General features: G+C 39.0%; 1 protein-coding gene across 6 annotated transcripts in view; it reads left to right on the top strand.

Annotated features, from left to right (window-relative positions):
* AFG2A (AAA ATPase AFG2A) overlaps positions 1 to 21,282 on the top strand; it is a 204,062-nt gene that overhangs the window by 24,201 nt on the left and 158,579 nt on the right. For 3 of the 6 annotated variants that reach the window (XM_090139166.1, XM_090139167.1, XM_031596845.2), the window contains exons 11-13: positions 6,265 to 6,474; positions 16,830 to 16,883; positions 17,262 to 17,341. In XM_090139166.1, coding sequence (XP_089995292.1) covers positions 6,265 to 6,474; positions 16,830 to 16,883; positions 17,262 to 17,341 — 344 coding nt within the window. The remainder of the gene's footprint in view (positions 1 to 6,264; positions 6,475 to 16,829; positions 16,884 to 17,261; positions 17,342 to 21,282) is intronic. The other 3 variants (XR_016466056.1, XR_016466055.1, XR_016466057.1) reach the window with 1 other exon arrangement.

Raw genomic sequence — 21,282 nt, 5'->3', positions numbered from 1 at the left:
AGTAAGAACTGCAACCTGGATGTCTTCAAAAATCACAAAGCTTTGAGGGCAGAATTGGGCTCTGTAGGTAAATGGTCACTTACCCATCAGGTGCTGTCATTACACAAACAGGTCTTTTGGCAGTGCCACATTCAGTCGTCATTAAGACACTCGCAACCCTTTCAGTTATGTTGTATCTGCTACTGAATTACTGTGGATCTCATCTGGTTTAAGAAGATTCAGCAAAAGAAAATGTTATATTTTATCGCACTACATTTTGACTGCAAGCAGTTGTGCTGATGTTTCTCAGCAGCTCTCCAACCTCCTGAAGAAAACATTTATGTCTTACTGCATGACTATGAGTCATCAGGGAATTAGGTTACACAGCTACAGACCCCTATTCCCATACTATAGGAATGGGAAATAAAATCTTTGAACAGGATGCTGCATGCAGCCAGGTCGGATATCACACTTGGCTTGTTAAGAGTCCACGCTGTGCAGTGGAGTGCTAGGTAGAAATGCCTGGGTTGGCCCCAGACAGCTTTTTCTGGAAATGGTATAGAGGCATTAATATCCGCAAGAGCTAATTAGTTCTGCTGAGAACCAGAACTGCTAATCCTCTTGTTGCTTATTGTGCTGCTGTCTCTTGGGCTCACATCATTATCGCTGCTTTGTGCCTTCTAGACATATCAGCCCATTTGGAGTTACTGCTCAACAGCACAGTTAAGAGATATATAAGTCAAAGTCCTGCAGAGAGTGTAGTCTGAATCCAGGTCAACCTACTACTCAGGCTCTTGTAATCCACAAAACCATCCTTCTGCTGGCTTTCTCAGACGTCACATTTTTGTTAAATGCCAGCTGAGTCACTGGAATACTACTAAAATTTGTTCCTTTGATGAAAGGAAGGCATAATGTAGTGCAGATTCCTTGTGTGCTTACTGGATTTTGATTTTTACAAAATAGTGAATATGCTGTGTAGAATTTCAGGTCACTTACATGGTGCCTGTGGTGAGTTTAAAGTGGAAGCTAGGCTCCAAATATACCAGATGCATTCAGAAAGTGTGTTGTCCTACATTAAGCTGCTGAAGGAGGTGCTTGAGTTGAGTTTAACCGCTACTTTGGACTGTGGAGACAACTTTCTATCAACATAAGGTACCTGTCTGTGCTCTGAAGCTGTCTAAATATTGAGAAATACCTTGCACAGCTGTCTGTGAAAGTCGAAGTAGTGTGAATACAGAACTGTAACCTGCCCTCATTTCTGGAGTAAGTTATTCCTCTTTAATAATTGCCCTTATTTCAATCCAGTACTTTCTGTTCATGGACTTGCACCATTTCACTTTTCAGCACTTTACTAATTGGATGCTAACCTGCTGTACTCTGGTACACTATATAACTGCTCTGCAGTAATGCACGCCTACAGGAGCTGCCTTCCTTCTGTTTGTTGTATTTTTATCAAAATTTAAAAAATAGGGGGAGAAAAGCAAAAGAAAGTGTGAACAAGATAGGAATGCAGCTATCTTTTTTTTCTGGCTAATGTGTTCGTCGTATTTTGTAAAATTATCCTGCATTATATTCTCCTCATCTGTAAGAATAGTTTTTCTTTGCCTACTCTCCTTTTCCTAGGAGCTATTCAGGTTGACAGTTGTACAGTTAATATTGTTAGAAAATCAGGTATTACGTTCCTTCATGTTTCGAAATCCGACATCAGTGCTGTTTGTCATCTACAAAATCCTTTCTTAAAATATCTTCAGACATGAAATAAATGATCAGCTGTGTTGTTTGTTTTTTGTTTGTTTGTTTGTTTGTTTGTTTTCCAAATAGCAGACGGAAATCTGATGTCAATATTAATGATATCCTCTTGCTGTTAGTTGTAGATATATTCCTGACTCAGCATCCCCCTTTGTGTGAATGGACCTTCTGGGCTATGCACTTGGTTATAAGTAAATCCATTGATGCACATGCTGAATTAGTTGAGACTTTTGTGATTTTTAACTTTCTGATTTTTCCTAAGGTGGCTGTCATTTTCAACTGTTTTGAAGTAGCCGTGTACAAATTGCATGAGCAGAGTGCAAAGTAACTTATAAATAAAGCCACCATTAAAGAAATGTAGTTGAAATGCTTCTTCCCTCATAGTCCAAAGACCTTTTCCATTTATGTTTTTGGGGCCGGTGTTACCTCTGATATTTATTTTGTTATGAATTCCAAATTGTTTAGACTTTGCAGTGCTTGTTCTCTGAAATCAGTGGACTTGTAAGTAGGCTGTAATGAAAATGTAATTTTTGAATCAGCCTTCACTTCCTAGGTCTTAGAATAGTGTGTTAACTGCTTGGCTGCTTAAAAGGCTACTAAGCTAAATTGTTCTCTTGCAACCTTTTATTTAAGATCTGGAAAAAGTTACATGTATATGTAGAGTAATAAAGAATAAGAATATGTAATAGAATTGTGTTGTTTGGGTGGCCTTATGTAAGTCACTTTACTTCTTGGTGTTAGAGGATGTTTGATAACTCTTATAGAATGCTTTGCTGTCTACTTCTCAAAAGTGCTTTATGGCAAGATCAATATGATTTTTTTTTATTAACTCACTTCAGCTGATTCACAGTGAGCTTCATATTGCCCTTTGTTTCTAAGACTGATTCTACTGTGTGTTAATTTCTGTGCTCTGCCTTATAGTTTTCTCTTTTCCTTCTGCTTCTGCCCAGAGTGCTGTGTGCCTTGCTGGGACCAAAGCAAAAGACTTGTCTGCCTGCTTCCACATGGTTTCTCAATTTCCATTTGTTCAGAACCTTTCTTGAACTTTGCTATGTGTCACAACCTTGTTAGAAGGTTTTTTGCAGCAGGAATTTAGGAGAAAGGGGATGCACGTTATAAATCAGGAAGTTAATACTTCAGCTGTTTGGAAAGTTGCACCATAGTTGCAGTTCTTCCCTCTCCTGTGGGTTTTTCAGAAATATTTGGGAATGCTGTGGATTTCGCTTGCCTGCCTCATTCCCTTTACTGTAATTCAACACTCAGATTTGTGTCTTTGCAGAGAAAAGGTTCTGGAAGAGACATCCTTTGCACGCCTGCTTTATTTCTTTATTGCTGCTGCTCATGACCTCTGGGGAGTTGCTGTTCTGCATCGTATTTGAGATCTGTTGACCTGGGGAAAGCTAAAGATTATGGCAGTAATGAAATCTTGGTGCCTTATGCACTGAAGCAGAGCACTGTCTGTCTCTGTGGCTGTCTCCGGATGCGTAAGCTCAGCCCTAAGGCTAATCTTTTCCACCACTTCCACAGTGACAGAATATCACACTTAATTGCTGTGTTGCAAGGCTTTTCCCTTCAGTCCATGTGCAGGTTAGGATGTGCAGCTAGGCATTCTGCTGTGTGTACTGTAATGTGCGTTAATTGCTGTCAGGAAATTCCTGAGGATGGTTTGCAAAAGCAATCCTCCTAATTCTGCTAAGTGTATACTAGCTTATGTCTAAATGAGTCCTTAGTTCTGAGTGTATTAGTGTTGGTGGACTGTGGTGGTTTTTCCCCCACTTACCTATCTCCTTTTGAAGAGTGAAAAAGAAATATATTTTGTGAAAGACTTGTCCAGAATGTGAAGGTAGTGTGTTGTTAGCTGCTTTTGCTTTTAACACCATTGCTGTTTGAATTCCACCTGATTAAATTGGCTGAAATTATGCCTAGTTAACTTCTTCGTTGGTTTGTTTGTTTTTTAACTTGTACTTTGCAAGCTCACCTTTAATGTCCCAGTTTGTATGTCCTGCCTCACTTATCCCTTTCCATTTTTAAAATGTAAGCAAAATTGAAGTCTCTAGATTTTCCAACATATAGAGAGGACCCACTTCACCATATTTATAATTTCCATCACTGACGATGATAGATGTTATATAGCAGGTCCTAAAGCCATTTAAATAATGGAATCTATGCAATAGTGTGTATTTAAGAGGGGGTAAAAGACCATGCATGTGTTTTCTCGCTGGATTTTCTGTGTGTGTGCGAGTACCACTACTGGTTTGCCTACAGTTGCTAAAAGTTGTAGGAAATTCCTGATGGCTTAATTAATTTTAAGGTTCTTCCTTTGTATTTGTCACAATCACTTTGTCTAGCAAGGAGGACATTACAAAAACATACACTGGCAGGTGTGAGGGAGCACTCATACTGAAAATGGGGATCAGCCATGAAATTTGAGCTGAAAGGGATTGTTTGTGTATGTGGAAGTAAGGTGTTTGATGCATGTCTTTGCTTTCTTAAAACTTGTATGTCTTTTTTATGGTAATTAAAAATCTATAGGTGCATTTTCATCTCTTACTGTGACAGTTTAGGCAGGAACAAAGGAGTCTTTCAAACTTTAGGCATTATGTGACTAACTCAGTCATCTTGTCATTGTATCTGCTCCATCCGAATGAAAGAGGGAGAAGCTGGGTGAGAGACTACATGTCTCTGGAAGTGTTCATCTTTCAGCTGGGTCACTCTGTGAAGGTCTCTTTCTTTAGACTGTGTTGGGAGCCCAAGGTACCCTGGTCAAAGCTAGATGGTATGAATTTGAGCATCTTTTCCTTTTCACTTCTACACCATTGTGGAGTTTCTCACTTTACTATTTTTACTGAATTAAGACAAATGCTTTCATTTCATAGAATCACAGAATCATTAAGGTTGGAAAAGACCACTAAGATGATCTAGTCCAACTATAAAAACTAGAGACCTTTTTGTGCAGCTCATTTCTATTTATTTGCTGCCATTCTTTAAATTGATTGTGTGGCTAGTCTTGCTGGTATTATGGAGCAGCAACAGAAAAGAGTGTTTTGTTGTGTTTTTTGTTGCTGTTTGTTTGTTTTTTGTTTTTACATTACTACTTTGAAAAAGCGCCTCAAGAAGGAGTATTGCCAGGTTGCAGAAGTTGGCTTTTGAGTTACCAGAACAGTCCTGCCACTTTGGTAATGCTCCCACTAAAATACTTTCCTCCCTGCTACTTGGTTACTTTGCTGGGTCTTATTCAGACTTCTCTTTCCTCTGACCTTCACTGAATTTGTTTCTTTTCTGTTTTAGGTCTTTTTCTGTCCCAATAAAGGAATAGAATCTTTGGCAGCCCCCTGCCCTCAGATCCTTCTTAGTGGGCAGTGACTGTCAGTTCTACATATTTTATTCTTTATCAAGCCTATAAAGTAATTATTTATTTGAGAAACAGAAGCTATTGGTTTCTAAGAAAAAACTAATTTTTTCTAGAGTGCCTGCTGCATATTCCTGCTGTGGGAGACATGTTTTGCTGGCAGCAAATCAGCTCCTCACCTTCCAGTTAACCCTTACTCTTGAAATACTTCAGAGGAGTTGATCCATGTGTGTTGATCTTTTGCATTTACTCTTCTTTAATCCTTGTAATTTTCATGTATGTTAATGACTAACAATTGGGGAGACATTTTGTTGGTTTGCAAATGTTTGTACTTAGACAAAAACCCTTGCATCACTAACAAATGATCCTTTTCTTTCTCTTATTACCTGGTTTAGGGACTTTCCACTTCTAGTGTCTTGTGTTCTGGTATCAGGGAAATAGGGATGAACCAGGAGTAACAACAGAGAAAGGTGATCCATTGCCTCTTGGTGATATTCTGCTTGTCTTTCAAGTTTAGCTGACTTTCCAGAATTGAATGGTGATTTATGTCTAGTAAATTTTTTGAAGAGCGTTTTAAGACAGAAGATCATTTGATTTAGGTGTGTCTTGACGTGTTTAATATTTAAGGTGGATGGGAATGGATGGTGACAGAACAAAGAATGAGTGGAGGATGTGGGTAAAGTTCTCAGGCTTGTGTTGAGCTGGACATGTGTAGCATGTTTTAGATCTGTCTGCTGTTTTGGGAAGGACATATTTGTTATCTTTGACAAGCCTGTCTTGTGTATTTAACAAAGCCAATTTGACTACTAGTTGAGTTTGAATAATATTTTTTAATTTTCATAGATATTTGTTTGCTGGCTTGTTTTTTTTTCTTCAGCTTCTAGTTAAGTCTGTAGTGCTCCTGTCATAGATAGGAGTGATGGTGCTGGCAACTGGACAAACCCTGCTCAAAAGTTGAGCTTACTGAAGTCAAACACCCAGACCAGAGCAGCACTAAGTAAAACCTTCTTGGGCTCATGCAGTCTTCATGTAAATATTCAAGGAAGACAGCAAATTTAGAATTTCTGCATCAGTGGAGTGGAGGAGAGAGTTGAGTTGTGACTCACGATAACAGAAAGTGTTATTGGCTAGATGGTCATACTGTCATTTTTAAATTTTTATAATAATAAAATTGGTCTGCTTTGCAGGTATCTTGGTCAGACATAGGAGGACTAGAAGATGTCAAGCTGAAATTGAAGCAGGCAGTTGAATGGCCTCTCAAACATCCCAACTCCTTCATCCGAATGGGGATTCAGCCTCCAAAAGGTGTGCTGCTTTATGGACCTCCTGGATGCTCAAAAACAATGATAGCGAAAGCTTTGGCTCATGAAAGTGGCCTCAACTTCTTGGCAGTGAAGGTAGGTCACTCATTCTTAGAGTTTCATAACTCTCAGATAACAACAATTTATCAATTTCTAGGGTAAAATTCAGTGTCTCTTTGCATTTCTTAGCATTTGTATTGTCTTGTGAAGAGGACTACTGCTTTCTTAGATGTCTGTGCCTTTTTCTCTCTCCCTTTTTCTCTCTCTCTTTCTCTCAGTATAGAAAAAAGGTTAAATAGTGAACTACACAAAAGCATTTAAAAAAATGCTTCTTTTATTCTAGTGAAAAATCTTAATTATTAGCATTATTTTATTGTAGAAGTTTTTTTTCATGGAAACAATGAAATTCTTCAACAATGCAAATCTGGACAGTGGTAGCTATTCTTACCTATAATATTTACTTGCTTGTTTAGAGATATTATTATCTCATCTCTTATGTTCATTCTTATTCCTCCATAAAATCGCTTTCTTTGTCATACTACCCATGTTTTCTTACAGATTTCTCATGCCCAGTTATTGTAGTTTTCAGGGAAAGACATTCTATTTCATCCATGACTTTGAAAGTTTGCAAAATTTGTTATATCTGGAGTGCTCTTGGATCAGTGGGATGTTCTCCCAGCGTTAAGAAGCACAGAGAAATTGCCTGTGAAACAGTGTATTGATTACTGCGGGTTGTATGGAAAATGCATGAATGGAAGTTATTAAATAATAATGTGGAGCTTCAATGCATAGAAAGGAAAAAAGATAGAGTGATTCCACATGGAGTAGTCTTGCAGCTGTGTAAGAACGTTAATGAAGTGCAAGGAAAAACATTTGTTTAAGTATTTTTCTTTTAAAAGTATCTCATCAACAGTACGATCACATTCTTCTCTGTTGAGCATCCCTTCACTCACAAAATGTTTGGCATCGCTAGCCCCTGCAGAGCTCCCTCCTGTGCCTGACCTTTCAGCCACACTGCCAGTGGAGCTCTGGAAGCAGAAGTGGTTGCACTGACCCTGCAGCCCTCTGCTGCATGTGCCTCCTGGTGCTGCAGACAGGCCTCTGGGTCACGGTCACACCATCAAGAAGGGTCTTGGAAACCTCAGCCCTTCAGAAATGCTGGCTTTCCTGCCTTCCATGAAGACAAAGTCAGTCTTTGTACTCCAGAGTTACTGGTAAACAAGGTAACCTTTTCTTCCTGTACTTCTTAAGAAAACATTCTTTCATTGTTTTGCCCAGTGCACTGATGCTTGAAAGGAAGGGAAATAAAAGTTTCAATTTGGAAAAACAAAAAAACAAATAACACCCCCCTCAAAAAATTAAAAATGAATGTTGATGTCACTTGTTCATTCATCAGTCTTACTGCATCACTGAAATGCCTGCTGGAGCTGTATCCATCATAAAGAATGTCTTGGGCTGAGCGTGAGGTGTCGTGTCTTAAGGTGCACCGACATGAAATGCTTTTAATACAGTAATGCAGCATTTCTTCAGGGTGTATTTCTAAGGGTGTAACCCCCCAGATTCGGCCAAGCTGCAGCAGATGGGGCTACCTTGGGGAAATGCCTTTTATTCTCTGTCGACTTAATCCCTTGTCCTGGAAGTGGTCAAATATTCAATGTACAGATGTTTTAAGAGGCACATCTCTGGAGCGTGTCCAACCTTGGATAGGTTGTCTCCGGGAAGGGAATGTAGCCCACTTTCCCTAACTTCACATTTGCTTTCTGGGCAGAAAAGGCAACATCCATCATGTACTAAATGTGTTAAACATCACTGCCTGTAGCACTTTTTAAAGCACAACAGGCTTGAATTCATTTCCACTGAATTGTTCCTGCAATAAACCAAGAGTAGATTAATACAATTTTTTTTTTTTTGAGCAAAATAATTTTTCTTGTAATTCTGTTAATTTTCCCTTTATTACGTCTCAAATCTTGGTCGCTGTAACTGATATCAGCATTTTCGAAATGGAAGAGTGTTTTGTGATAATTTACTTTTCAGACTTGCTTTCCTTCCTTGGTCCTGCTCCAAATGAGTGACCTTGATGAAAAGTGTCTGCAGTACAGCCGGTAGGATACGTGTGCTCCTGCAGCATAGTTCAGAGGGTTAAGGTTCTTGGGCCCTTCCCAGGAACGGACCATGGGCTGGAGGCATTGCTCTGGCAATGGATGAGGCTGTGGCAGGGTGCCACCTCTCTTCCCTGTGCCTGAAACCTGACAGGGAACTGGATACGTTATATGTGGCTCTTAGTTGGACCTGTGGTTTTTGGAAGATGGCCCTACCACATTCAAGGCACGCGGGTGCAGTGAGTCCATCTCTTTCCAGAAGTGAGCACACTGGAATGCAGCAGGCATCTCCTGGTCCAGGAGGACTCTGTGCTATTGTCCAGATGTGTATGTACAGTGTCTCTGATTTGGCTAGCTGCCTCTGTTAGATTAAGTACTTAATCTGGGCTGTATGTCATCTCCTAAAACGTGATGTTTCCGAGTGTCTTTGGAGTGACTGGTTGTCACAGTGCCTTATTAGATGTGACCACATGGTGTGGCCTCGAGTGCATGTCTGACTTGTCTCTAACACGGTCTGGAAGCTAGGCAAAGTCTACATGTAATTTCTGGGCAGAGGAGCTGAAGAAAATAATGTGATAACAGATGTTTGACGTTACATCCTGTTCTCTCCTGAAATCTATTGTGAAGTTTGAATGGTTAGTATTACAATGAATGTGCCCTTTTGTAAACACGTTCTTTGATACTTTTCCAAAACTTTTTATAGCTGTATTTTCATCGAGATTGGTGACCTTTCGCTTTTCCAGAGAAAAGCGGTTGCTTTGCTTGTTTGTTTTTCCAATTCCTAAGGGGAACTGTTTATTTTTATTCCTTCACTGACTGTCTTTCTTTGTCTTGCATACAATATATCAGCTAAATTTACTCCGGAGGAGGTTTTCAACTGTTTCCCAGGGAATGACTCTTTCTGTTACTTCCTATCACCCCTCTTCTAAATCTGTTATAGCATTGGGGCTTACCAGGGTTTTAGTGTTCATCTTGATATATTTTTTCCTCAAAACCTCTGACCAAAACACAGCTGAATTCTGCTCAACTTCTAGGAGTGCTGTTAGTGCTTTGTAGTCATGGATATACACAGGTAGATGACTGGGTGAAGGAGTGAATTAGGATAATTTTTTCATTCCTTAGTGATTGAACATCAGTCTTGGTTTTATCAGTATTTTCTGATCGTGTTGAATTCTTACTTCTGTCAGTCTTCTGTGTGCTCTTGTGCCTTCTTCGTGCTTCTCTTGCACAGTCCCAAAAGCTTGTATTTTATGCATTTCTTCTACCAATGGGAAAATTCTATGCAGATATTACACCTATAAACCTTATTAGGATGGGGGATGTGATTTTCAGCTTCTGCTAGGATGCTGACACACTTCTGTTATATACTGCTCCTTCTGTGACATTTTTGCTTTAGATGCGATCTAATTTTCTGAAATTGAATATTGCTGCATTATTTCTGTGATTTCTCCCCTCCTCCTTTTCTTTTGTCTTTTGTTTATGGTGATTACTTCTCTGTGCAATTTAACAGTTCCCGTGTTTGAATTCAGTTTTGACTAACTGCTTTTTTGAGATGTCTGTTCATTAGACCACTACAATTCTTTATTTCAAAGATTGGGGAATGAGGATAGTTTTATCTGCATTTGTCTCACACCTTGATTTGTTTGGGTCTGCTATGCCTGCCCTCTTGGATTTTTTTTTATTTTTATTTTTTAGGAAATCTTATATCATTGTGTTGTGTTAAGAATCTAGCGAATACTACTTTTCTTCAGGGTTTTCCCTTGGTTTTCTGGGAAGCACCTTGTAGAAAAACTATGTTTTTATCTCTCTGTTGTTATGGTATCTATGTAATTAACTTTGCTACCAAGAAAACAATTGTGCTTCTTGGTTTTTGCCTATTTCAAAATGCACACTGACGTTTCCTCTTATACTGTAAAGCTGATAGGCTCCATCTGCAGCACCTGGTGGTCTCAAAAGGGCCACAGGGATTGGGAAATCCTTTTGCCTCTTGAGTTGTCCATGAGCCCTGGATGCAGTGTACCCAGAGGGGGTACATATTGTTGATGGCATCATGCACTACTCAGCTGGCTAAAGTCAGAGGGAGACTTCCTGCTAAATTCAGAAGGCTTTGCTCTGTGTTGTATCAACAGGGGGTTCTGAGTGCTGCTTCTATGCAACATGCAGATTACTTGAGTTTACTAAATCAGTACTAAGAACTTCTACATGCCTGTAATGGTTTTAGAAGTATCATTTTTCCTCTTGCTGCTCAGTGCTTCTTAATATATTTTTTCTTTAAAATCAAAATTGAAGTGAAAACTCATGTAGTGATACTGACAAAAAAAAAAAAAAAACAACCAGCCTAACCTTTCAGAAAACTTAGATTTCCAAAAGTTAAACCCCTTAGAATTCAGCTCTCTGAGTGAGACACAATGATGGTTGTAAACCTGTCGAAACATGGAAACAATATTTAAAACCAAAAACAACAACCAAAAAAACCTATGATGGTAAGTAATTAATGCCAGGCAAATCAATGGTGCAGGCAATGCATATGTATTACATTGCTCTGAAATATTAGTTTTGTTGGTTAGGAGCTCCAACTGTGCTAGAAGAGAAAACAAATAGAAGGTTAGAAAATATTCCTGACATAAATTTTTTTTCCTGTTACTTAAGAGCTTGGGCTGAAGGCATTTTTGTCTTTTCTCAATTAGCAGTAATTACAAAAATATACAGTGTTCTCAGAGGTCTGATTTCACCTTGGCTTGATTTAACTTCCTGTATTGCCCCGCAGATGCTTTTGTACCATTCCCTGTGCTTGACATGTGCTTAAGTTTAGTTTGTCGTCTGGGTCAATTACGTCAAAATATTTTCCAATTGAAGTTTCCTCTGCTTTTCCCTTCAGCTCTTGGCTGGGGAAGTTCAAACAGATTAATGAGGCTTGGAAAGGCTGAGTGCTGTGCTTTGTGAAGAACTGTCACTGAATTTGGGAAGATAGTTTGCCTTCTGACAGGGATTTCAGTGAGCCAAAGCATGAAATAAAGCTGGGTGCCTGTGACTAGCTGAGCAACACATTTAAAAATGAAGAAGCCTTGTGGTTTTATGGGAAACTCTGGCAAACATTTGATAAAGCTTACAAAAGATTTGTAGTACCACATTTACAGTTCCATGCCAGTTAATTATCTGATAATGAAACAAAGTATATTAAGAAAATTTTCTGATGTTTAACATTTTCCACAAAGGATAGTAATTTAGGTACATTAATGAAGACTTCTGATCCTCAGGCTATCTGCATGTTTTACCCAATAAAAAATAAGACATTCATCCATTCTTACTATAAGCTTTCCAACAGAGAACGTGCAGACAGAAAATGATTCAGAGATTATCTTCTGTCTCTGTTTTCTTCCCCCTTTTCTATTAGAACCGTAATTGTTGCCAGCCTGCTCCCTGAGATATTTTGGAGCCTACAGAAACCTGTCTAATTTGAAAATTTTAAGACACCACACCGTAAATCTTGCCAGCAAGTTTTTTTTCTAATGTCCTTTGGTATGCTGGGCAGGGGAAGAGGAAGTGTTTAAAATGGTGAACATGCTGAGCCTGGGGCTTGTGGGCTGCTGAGAATCGGAGTGGTGCAGATTAAGTCATTGAACAACACTGAAGAGAAGAAGAAGCAGGCTTTATTCTTGTCAAGCAAATAAACTCTGTTTTATAAGCAAATATTTTTCTGTGGTGCAATTTAACATGCAAAGTAACTGATTTCTGAGTTCCTTCCAAATCAGTTAGTGTTGTGATAGGAGGTTGCTCACTTACATCATCACAAAGCTGGGGAAGGAAACAAAACAAGCCAGAATATTAAATCTGACTCCGTGAAAGCTGTACTGGTGGTGGCTGAGATCAAGCCATGCTCCTGAGAGCTGGCTGTTCATGTTGCTCCAGCAGCCTGGTGAGAAGTCAGCATATCAGAGCTAGGTGGATCACATCTGCAGGTTGTCGTCTGCCTATCTAGATCAGTTACTGTAAATGCTTGCATTCAGACATTGGCACCTGAGTTAGGCAAGTGAGCTTGGTCTGAGGTATGCATTCTGAGTGACTGAGAACTGCTAAGAATTGACATGAAGTTTTTCTTTCTTTTTTTTTCTTTTGTGCTTCGCAGTTTCTAGACACTGAATTCGAAATTAAATATGTGACTGATGTTTTCATGTTTGTTGAACTGTTTCTACTTCGGACGTGACAAAGAAGAGACTGCATTAAATATTACGGAGAAATAATCTGTAGGAGGTGATAGAAATTCTCTAATTCTTAGGATTTTTTAAAAAATAGGAATTGCACTCCATAGTTAACACATTTTAACATGTCTGTGTTAGAGCCCAAAACCTTCATGTGTGGTTATGGCAGAAATATTGTAAGAGAGCAGAAGACAAACCTGTGTTGCTGAAGAAATCTGGAGACATGTCTATCTGGCTCAACAAGCATAAGTCTATAACTTAGTTGATTATCAAAACAGTTTTATTTTTATATATATATATAATATTATTTATATATATATATATATGCGTATATATAAATGTACATATATATAAAGAGAGAGAGAGAAAGAGTGAGGATTTCCTATCAGTTGAAAGTCATTGCCCTAGTATTTTCAGGTGGTATAAAAAGAAGTCCCCAGATGACTTTAAGCACTGGATAGAAAAATTACCCATACTCTTTACCTTCAGGAATACCAGATGTTGCTCTTGCTGTTTAAAACATTGTGAATTTCTGTCATAACAAAGTGCACATAAGCTTATCTCGTGTTGTAGCCTATACACAGAGGTTTTATCTTTTGTGCAGTTAATCTTTCAAGATCATTCTGATCGTATTTAAAATGCATTTTCTTTTTTCTTGTTACTGGAAAAAAAACAACAAAACAAAACCAATACCAATATAAGAGAAAAATCCACACCCAATCCAGACCATAAATAAATGGGAGGTTTCATGACAGAAGGGTAATGCATCTTGTAAATGAGGATGGGATCACCTTTCAACCGTGCATGTATGGAAACTCTGCTTTGAGGCTGAATAAATAAAACCCAGCAGTGTGCAGTGTGCCTGAATTGGCAAATTTTGTACTATTGCTCTGGATTGTAGCTCACAAATTGTATGATTATACGCATGGCTATGCTACAGTGACTTCTGCCAACTTCCTTCTGCAAATGTTTTTCTGGTTTTGGAGGCACTGTGCAAATGACCAGAAGGAACAGGTTTTATTTCTTCATGTCCTTTCATATGGAGGATTTTGTGTTGCAGAAGAGAACTGAGCTACGCATCATTAAACTGTGCCACTTGATCCTAACGCCTCTCCGTCATTGTATCAGCAACTTTTAATGGAATCAGTGTGGCCATCTCCAGGCCAAGGATGATGTTTCACCAACTGCCAATTTGCTGACTAATCATGCCATTTGATTTTTGAAGCATTAGAAAAGCACTGAAAAATAATAATTAAAAAAATATTCCTGGTATTTCTTGAATGGTTTCCAACTGCTAAGGAAGCTTCTCTGAAAAGAGAAGTTGAGCCTTCAGAAAATTTGTATCACTGCTCAGCTGTCAGCCAGTGACTTTTGATGGCTTCTAGGCTGCTTGGCATATAGGCAGATCCTTTGGAAGAATGGCTCTCAATCCCTACTAAAGGACAACACGTTTTCACAAAGGGCAAGGCAGAAGTTCAGCTCAGGTTGGACTGAAGATTTCTACATCCAATTTCTACATCCAGCTTCTTTGAACATTTCTAGTTTTTGTGTTGTGGTTTTAAGTGTTTGCATTAGATGAACTGTACACCAATTCTTCTTTAGCATGCTCTTTCTCTTAGTTTGGAGTCTTTTCCTTTTATTACCATGTATAATAACAGTTCCAAGCTGCTTGTAATAAACAGCATGGTTCTGAATGGCAGTTTTGGTATTGTTGATGAGAGTGGTGAACTCTGAGACCTTCTTCAAATCAACTTTCATGAAATTCTCCTTGAGGAGGCACAGGTCATTAATACGTAGTGGTCATTCACTTAGAGTTGCTCCTTAATAAAGAGAGAAATGGAGAAAAGTTTCAAGCCAAAGCTTACAGCAAAACCATGCATTCAAATAATTCTCTTTGGAAACATTTTAAACAGCATTTATTGCTTTGATGTTACCTTGATCATATACTTTAATGCTTAATTAAAAATAAAACTCCAAGCATCTAAAATTATATTTTACATTAAAGCTCAAAGGGAGTAGTTTTAAGTATTTTTTGCTCAGACAAAAGAAATGTCAGACTACTTGATGTTGTTTGTCGTACTAGAGGAGTACACCATTGGCACTGATGTGGATGATGTTGGCTTCCATGAGAATACTGATGTGGATCAAGATTGCTTTTAAAAATAAGGGTGTGAGAGAGACATTTCAAGGAAAAGCAAATAATAGAAATCTGTACTTCTGGACAGAGGGTTCTCAGTGTGTCAGCTGGGTTTGAAAGAAAGCTAGATAGAAGGGGAAAGCTGCTCTCCTGTTACTTAAGGATTTGTTAGGCCTGCACTATCAGATTCCTCATCTGCAATGAACATGATGAATGGCAAAGGCCCAGGGCAGCTGGATGCTGTCTCTGTGAGCTATGATCCGCTTCTGCACAACTGGCTGCACGTCCTTGTCTTTGGGGTCCACAGTGGAAATAGCCTCATATTTCTCTCACCTCATTTTTTCAATCTTCTTTCCTCACTGATGTGTCTGAATGGTTGTTTCTCTGCAGGTATCTGACAGACTCGAATTCTGAATTTGTAGAAAGCCTGCAGGTGACCCTTCAACATTAGCTGCTGCAGCAGTTGTTTTAGGGGTGAAGGGTAAAGGATGGACACAGTGCTAGCTGTATCATTCTAGGTTTTTTCTGGAAAGATGAGCAGTACTCTTCTTCAGCCCTTAAAAAGTTTGACTTTACCCACATAGTACACTATGGCTGGCTGCTGCTCTATCCTACCGGGTCCTATGGGGACAAGAAAACAGAAAAGCATGACATAGCCAGTACGCTTTGCTGATGCCAGATAACTTGTGCTTTTCTTATTAGAGTATACATTGTGCCAGTGTCGGTGCACAGATTTTATCCTAAGTTTTATTGCAATGCTGCAAATAGCTGAGGAGATGGGGAGACTGCATAAAAACAGTTTGTGCTGCGTTTTTGGAGAAATTAATCTTTTTTCGGCTGGTCTGGGTACAAAGGCCAGACAGCCCCACTGAAGGAGGGTTTGCACCAGAAGCTCTGTCACTGTCAGTGTGTAAGCATGCATATGCCACCCATTTTAATTCCAGCATAACTGTTGTTTAAAACTGCCTTACTGCTCAGAGCAGAGCATTGCCTGAAGGGACTCACTGCACTGAAGCACAGGAAGGCTGTGCAGTTTTCCAGCTGTGAAGAAGGATGTCATTGCTGCTGGTGAAATTATGAGGGCACCTGTTCCCTGAAAAACTGCCTGAAGCCACTGGCTCATTTTGTTCAGGGCAGTGGATAATCAACGCTGGTCATGGCTGTAGGTCAGTGTTGATGCAAACCAGGCTGAAGTCAATGAGTCATTACCAATCCCATGAGAATCTTAGTCCCATTAAGAAGCATTATTTTAGCAGCGTATCCTACAGGATACAGCAAAACAGAAAATGCTCTGAGAATTCTCCATTGTTTTGCTTTTTGTAATTGTAAGTACTGGCTCAAGACTTGAATGCTGACCCTGTGGTCTCCATTCTGTTCCTGGTGGATGGGGCTGTGAGTATAGACAGGCACGGCAGCAGCTGGCACTAATAATCGTGCTTGGCAGTCTCAGCAGAGAGGAGAAGGAATGCAAATCAGTGAAGACACTGAACAGCTTTCTCACTAGGAATAGAGCCCTCGTAGATAGGTTTCAGGTGTGCTGCTGTGGCAGCTGCTTCTTTCTGGACCTGCAAGCTGTCAGATTCAAAAAGTTCTGCTAGATATAGGTTTAGGTCATAGTTCTGGTGCTTGGCAAGATCACGTTGGGTCTATAAGTAAATGCTTTCCTGCAATTCATCTTTTTCAACTGACTTGCAGACCCCTTGTTGCTGTTGGTGATCCATAAACTTCTAAGAACACTGATGTGTTTATTTTTTTGGTTAATGTTGTTTCACATAAGAGTAGTAGGTAAGCTTTACAATAAGAGGACTAACCTATGTATAGTTACTTGCTATTACAAAAGGAGGAATACTTGGAATGGGTAGAAGGTAAGTCTGAAAATGCACAAACAAGACCTTTGTAAGTGGCAAAATATCAAAATTCCTTGTAGGACCATCAGTATCACAGTACTGGCAGCTTGTGACAGTCATTTGAGATGTAAACATATTTTTAAAATATTTATTTTTTTCTATTTTGTAGGGACCTGAACTGATGAATAAATATGTTGGTGAGTCAGAACGAGCAGTGAGAGAGGTGAGAAAGCACAAGCTGTCTTGGCATTCAAATCCTTTGGTGCTTATAAGGTTACCTTTAAATTTTCTAAAAAATCTCCTTTTGGTTTAAGTTTAAAAACAAAACAAAACAGAAGGGATATGTGTGGGGTTTAACTTCCTTCTGCACCAACCTCATGATGCATGTCCAATTCAGTCTCCAGTAGCAACTTTCACTACAAGCCTATATCACATAGAATCAGGAGTACCTACTGAAAGGAGTGTTTTTTAAAAAAATGTCTCTTAAGTGTCTTATGGCACTTCTGTGATGCTCTGTAGCTTTTGGGGAATACAGTGCTGATAGCATTATGTAAGAAATGTCAGTCCCTTAAAACTGAGTGCGCCATTGTTGTTTTTCTAGATCTTTAGGAAAGCCAGAATGGTGTCTCCTTCGATTCTTTTCTTTGATGAAATAGATGCCTTGGCAGTTGAAAGGGGAAAGTAAGTAATTCTGTTATAAAAATCACAGACCTTATGTTCTGATAAATTACTTTTATGTTGTGCAATCAGAAGCGTATTACTTTTGTAGAATTATTTTATTAAATTTATTTCCACATGTAAAAGAGTAGTGATATCAAGCATATTTAACTTGGTACAAACAGGTAAGTTGGTGAAGTTCCTTCTTTCTCATGTCATGAGCAAGAAGAATTCTGCTGGTTCTCATTCCCTTGGGCTCTTTACTGTGGTTTTAACCTGCAGTTATTTTCAGTAACCAACTCCTTTCTTTTCCCAAGGTTGTTGCACTGTCCCAATATAATGTCTCCATCAAGAAGGGGAGATGATCTTATGTTATATAACTTTGGAATTTCCAAAGAGATTACCCGTATGCTGAAATTTAAACTTACGTTTAAGCTTTTTGCCAAGGGAAAAACTTCATGAAATAGTTCTGGGAATTTTGACCTTAAAAAGGGATTCTTGTGCAAACAGCTAACAATCTTACTAAAATACCCTTCCTGTTGTTGATTATGAGAGGTGTTTAACTTTTGTCTGAAGGAGGATTATAGGAGGTTTTGTTTGCTACAATGGCATTTAAGACTTGGCTGGCTATGGAAGGAGTTGTTCTTAGGAGTCTTAGGAGTATCCTTCCATAATATACTTCTAGTAAATGAGTGAATGACTTTTTGTTGTTTTTCTTTTCCTGTTTTGTTAGATTTGCCTGAAGAACTATGAAATGTAAGCATGTAGGAAGTATTTCTCTAGTTCAAAAGCATCTCAGATTTCCATTGTGTTTTTGGAAAAGGAGCTACCTCAGCATCCATTTAGATCCCTATGTATTGTAAGGGGGCCATTAGTACCTGCAGAAGAGGGTAAACGACATCAGTCCTGATATTTCAGCAACTGAAACTGTTTACATAACAGGAGATGACATCTAGAGTAGCACAAAGCTGCCCTGTGAAACTGCTAACAAATGAACACGTTTTCTGTTGCAACTGTAAAAGCTGATATGTCTTCACAGCATCATTTTCGTAATACATTGTATGCAACTGTGAAATCTGTAAACTTCCTAGAAATGTCTGCCAACCTGTGGCATGCACTGAAACACCTGCCTGCTTATCGCAATAGAGAAGCTGCAAAAATGTGTGCTGGAATCAAGCCAATAGGAAGAAAAAAATTTCCCCTTGCTGAAATGTTAATGTGTTTAGCTTTCAGAAACACTGCTTCATCAAGATAAAACCTTTTGGAAGAATAAGATGCAGTACATTTTAATCAGCCTTTTCACCCCATGCCCTGAAGGCATTGAGTTTGTTTATTTGTTTTATTCTTTTAGGGGATAAATAACCTAATTTTACCTTACCTGGAACTGTCTGTGGGGGGTAGTAGGCCTGGCACAGCTTGCTGAAGAATGTGGTATGACCTGCTGCAGTCATGTTGCGCTGGAGACATCTGGTTTTGGAGCTTTAAAAAGAACAGGGTGGGACACACAAATATTTCATTGTCAAATCTGAACCAGATGGGAGGTAAAATATGTAGCAGAGTTCTCATAAAATTCATCTGAAATTAAATGGTGTAGGAAACCAGACAAGGCACTTATTAGAAATGACCTTTTTTTACAGGCTGACTTTGCACAGTAGGAATTTGCAAATGCATTAGAGATGCTAACGATTTGTGGCCTCTGGAGATCCATTTCCTGTACTGTTACTAGCCACAGTGAAGTTTTCAAGGAAACACCTGTTTATATTGTCTCCCTATTCCCTCTGTTGGTTGAATTGGTTTTCTCTGTCTTGGCAGTGAAAAACTCTCTGTGGTACAGCTTTGGAAAAGATTTTCTTCTTAGTTTAAATCTTAGGATTTTGTGGGCTGTGGGGTTTGTGCATCTCAAAACTTCCTGGGCAGGTAACCCGCTCCTGGTCCTCACATGATGTGTCAAGAGATAACAGTTTGTGCTTTTCTGTAAGTTGTGAGAGCGGTTTTGTGCATAGTTCAGATCTAATATACAGATGTGAAGTAACATTAATTGCTTAATGGTCTTCAGAGCACTTTGCCAAATATTTATTAACCCATTAGTACTTGTTTAAATTTGACTAAAGCTTGTGGGTTTGAAATACATAAATGTTTTGCTCCCAACTCTCTGTAGAGGTCGCTAAACAATCCCTTCTCATCAGCAAGCACATACAGATTAATAGACTTGGTAATTGATTGCAGCCAGTTATAGCAGGTAGACCAACAAAACAAGAGAATCTTCTTGTTTGTACCACTCAGTGGACTGTCTGTCACTGCACAAGCCATGGCAAACATTGTAGCTGAATTCATGTCTGCCACAGTGTTTTATTTATTTTACCAATCCCAGCCAAAATTCTGTAATTGTAATGCTCTTCCTAGTTTATCTAGTCCTTTTGGAAGACTTTTCACTCTGATTTATGTTGAGGCATTAGAGGAAGCTTAGAGAGAAATAAAAATTAAACAAAAACAAGGTAAGAATAGGGTTTGAATGGACTGACAAGGAAAAAGGGAAGGATGTACTAAAACTGATTCTAAAGAATAAATGATAAATCTAGAAATGAAAAGATGGAGGGGAAAGCAGAGGTACACAGTTAGTCTAGAATAGGATAGATGATTGCATTAAGACAGAAGAAACCTCTGAAAACCAGGAAGACTTTTGATAGTGAATTCTCCTTCACTGTGGGTTGGTACTGTGGAAGAAGCTCAGGCAACCTTCGACTTGACATATTTCAAATGAACTGTGTGATGCACAAAATCTTCTCTGTTGTCCTCTGGCTGTAATTAATGATAGGCTCATGATTTTTTTTTTTCTTTGCTTTTGCAAGTTGATGTTACAACTCTTTAGAGGAGAGACTGTGCTAAAGGGAGCCCCGCAGGATTGGTCCAGATACAGCAGCACATGGAGAGGAATGTTTGCCTCTCAGTAATCCCTTCCCTGCTCAGAGCTCGAGTCTCTTAACAAATTGCACAGCTGCAAAGAATTATGGGTATTTGTTATTCCTTGGTATCCTGACTATGTAAAACCTAATTCTTCTGGCCATTAGAGGTTGCCAAGAGGGAAATGGCTTGGTAATTAGACTTGAAAGTGATGAATGAACATGGCTCTGTGTAAATGCAGCACAGACAGTCTGTTTGCTGAACTTAAGAAATCTATGTGCTTTGGAAATGGGACATTGTTTATATAAGTAGGATTTTTAGGATTTTTGGGCAATGGACATATTTGTTCCTTTTCTTGTTTTTCAGAAGCAAAGCATTTTCCCCTTTAACTGGAGATCTTTGTAACGTAAGATAGGAAATGTAGGCTGATGGGAAAGACTCTGTTAAATACCATTTTCAAAGCAGGAAAAAAAACCAAAGAAATCAAAGAACAAAGATCAGTACATTGCATTAGTGAGTGCCAGTACAAGTTGGTAGATGAACAGTACTATTTTGGAGCAAAAGTAGAAGTGACAAAGTGAAAAGGCTTTGGTACAAATCCTCTACAAGTTGATGATGCTCTTCTGGAGAGTTGTGTTATCCTGAGTGTTAGGCCCCCGATAGCTACATTCTGAAGCCACAAATTAATTGACTCAAAATGTCTGGAAGTTGTGCTGTTTTCACTGCAGTCTGGACTTTCAAGGCACATGAAGCTATGAAGAATCATGGCTTCTCTTCTGTACTATGACACCTCTGCTTTTAACAGGGATAGTGATCAGTCTTTTTAAATTAAGCTGTCTGTCTTTTTGGGGTATTACAGCACATATTTACACTGTGCACTCAAAGATACAGTCATATGCTTATATCTATGCAAATTACCTGGTGACATTTGCAGCCTCTGTCATGGGAGAGGTGAAATCTATGAGCTGGGACAGAGCAAAGCAGCATTAGATAGGATAGAGGTTCTCTGCAGAAAACTACAGTACACATGGTAAGTCACCAGCAGAAGAGCTGTAGGTATTGTC

The sequence above is a fragment of the Phasianus colchicus genome, chromosome 4, assembly GCF_987193195.1.
Source record: "Phasianus colchicus chromosome 4, bPhaCol1.hap1.1, whole genome shotgun sequence".
Classification (NCBI taxonomy): domain Eukaryota; kingdom Metazoa; phylum Chordata; class Aves; order Galliformes; family Phasianidae; genus Phasianus; species Phasianus colchicus.
This window is presented reverse-complemented; position numbering and strand designations above follow the sequence as displayed.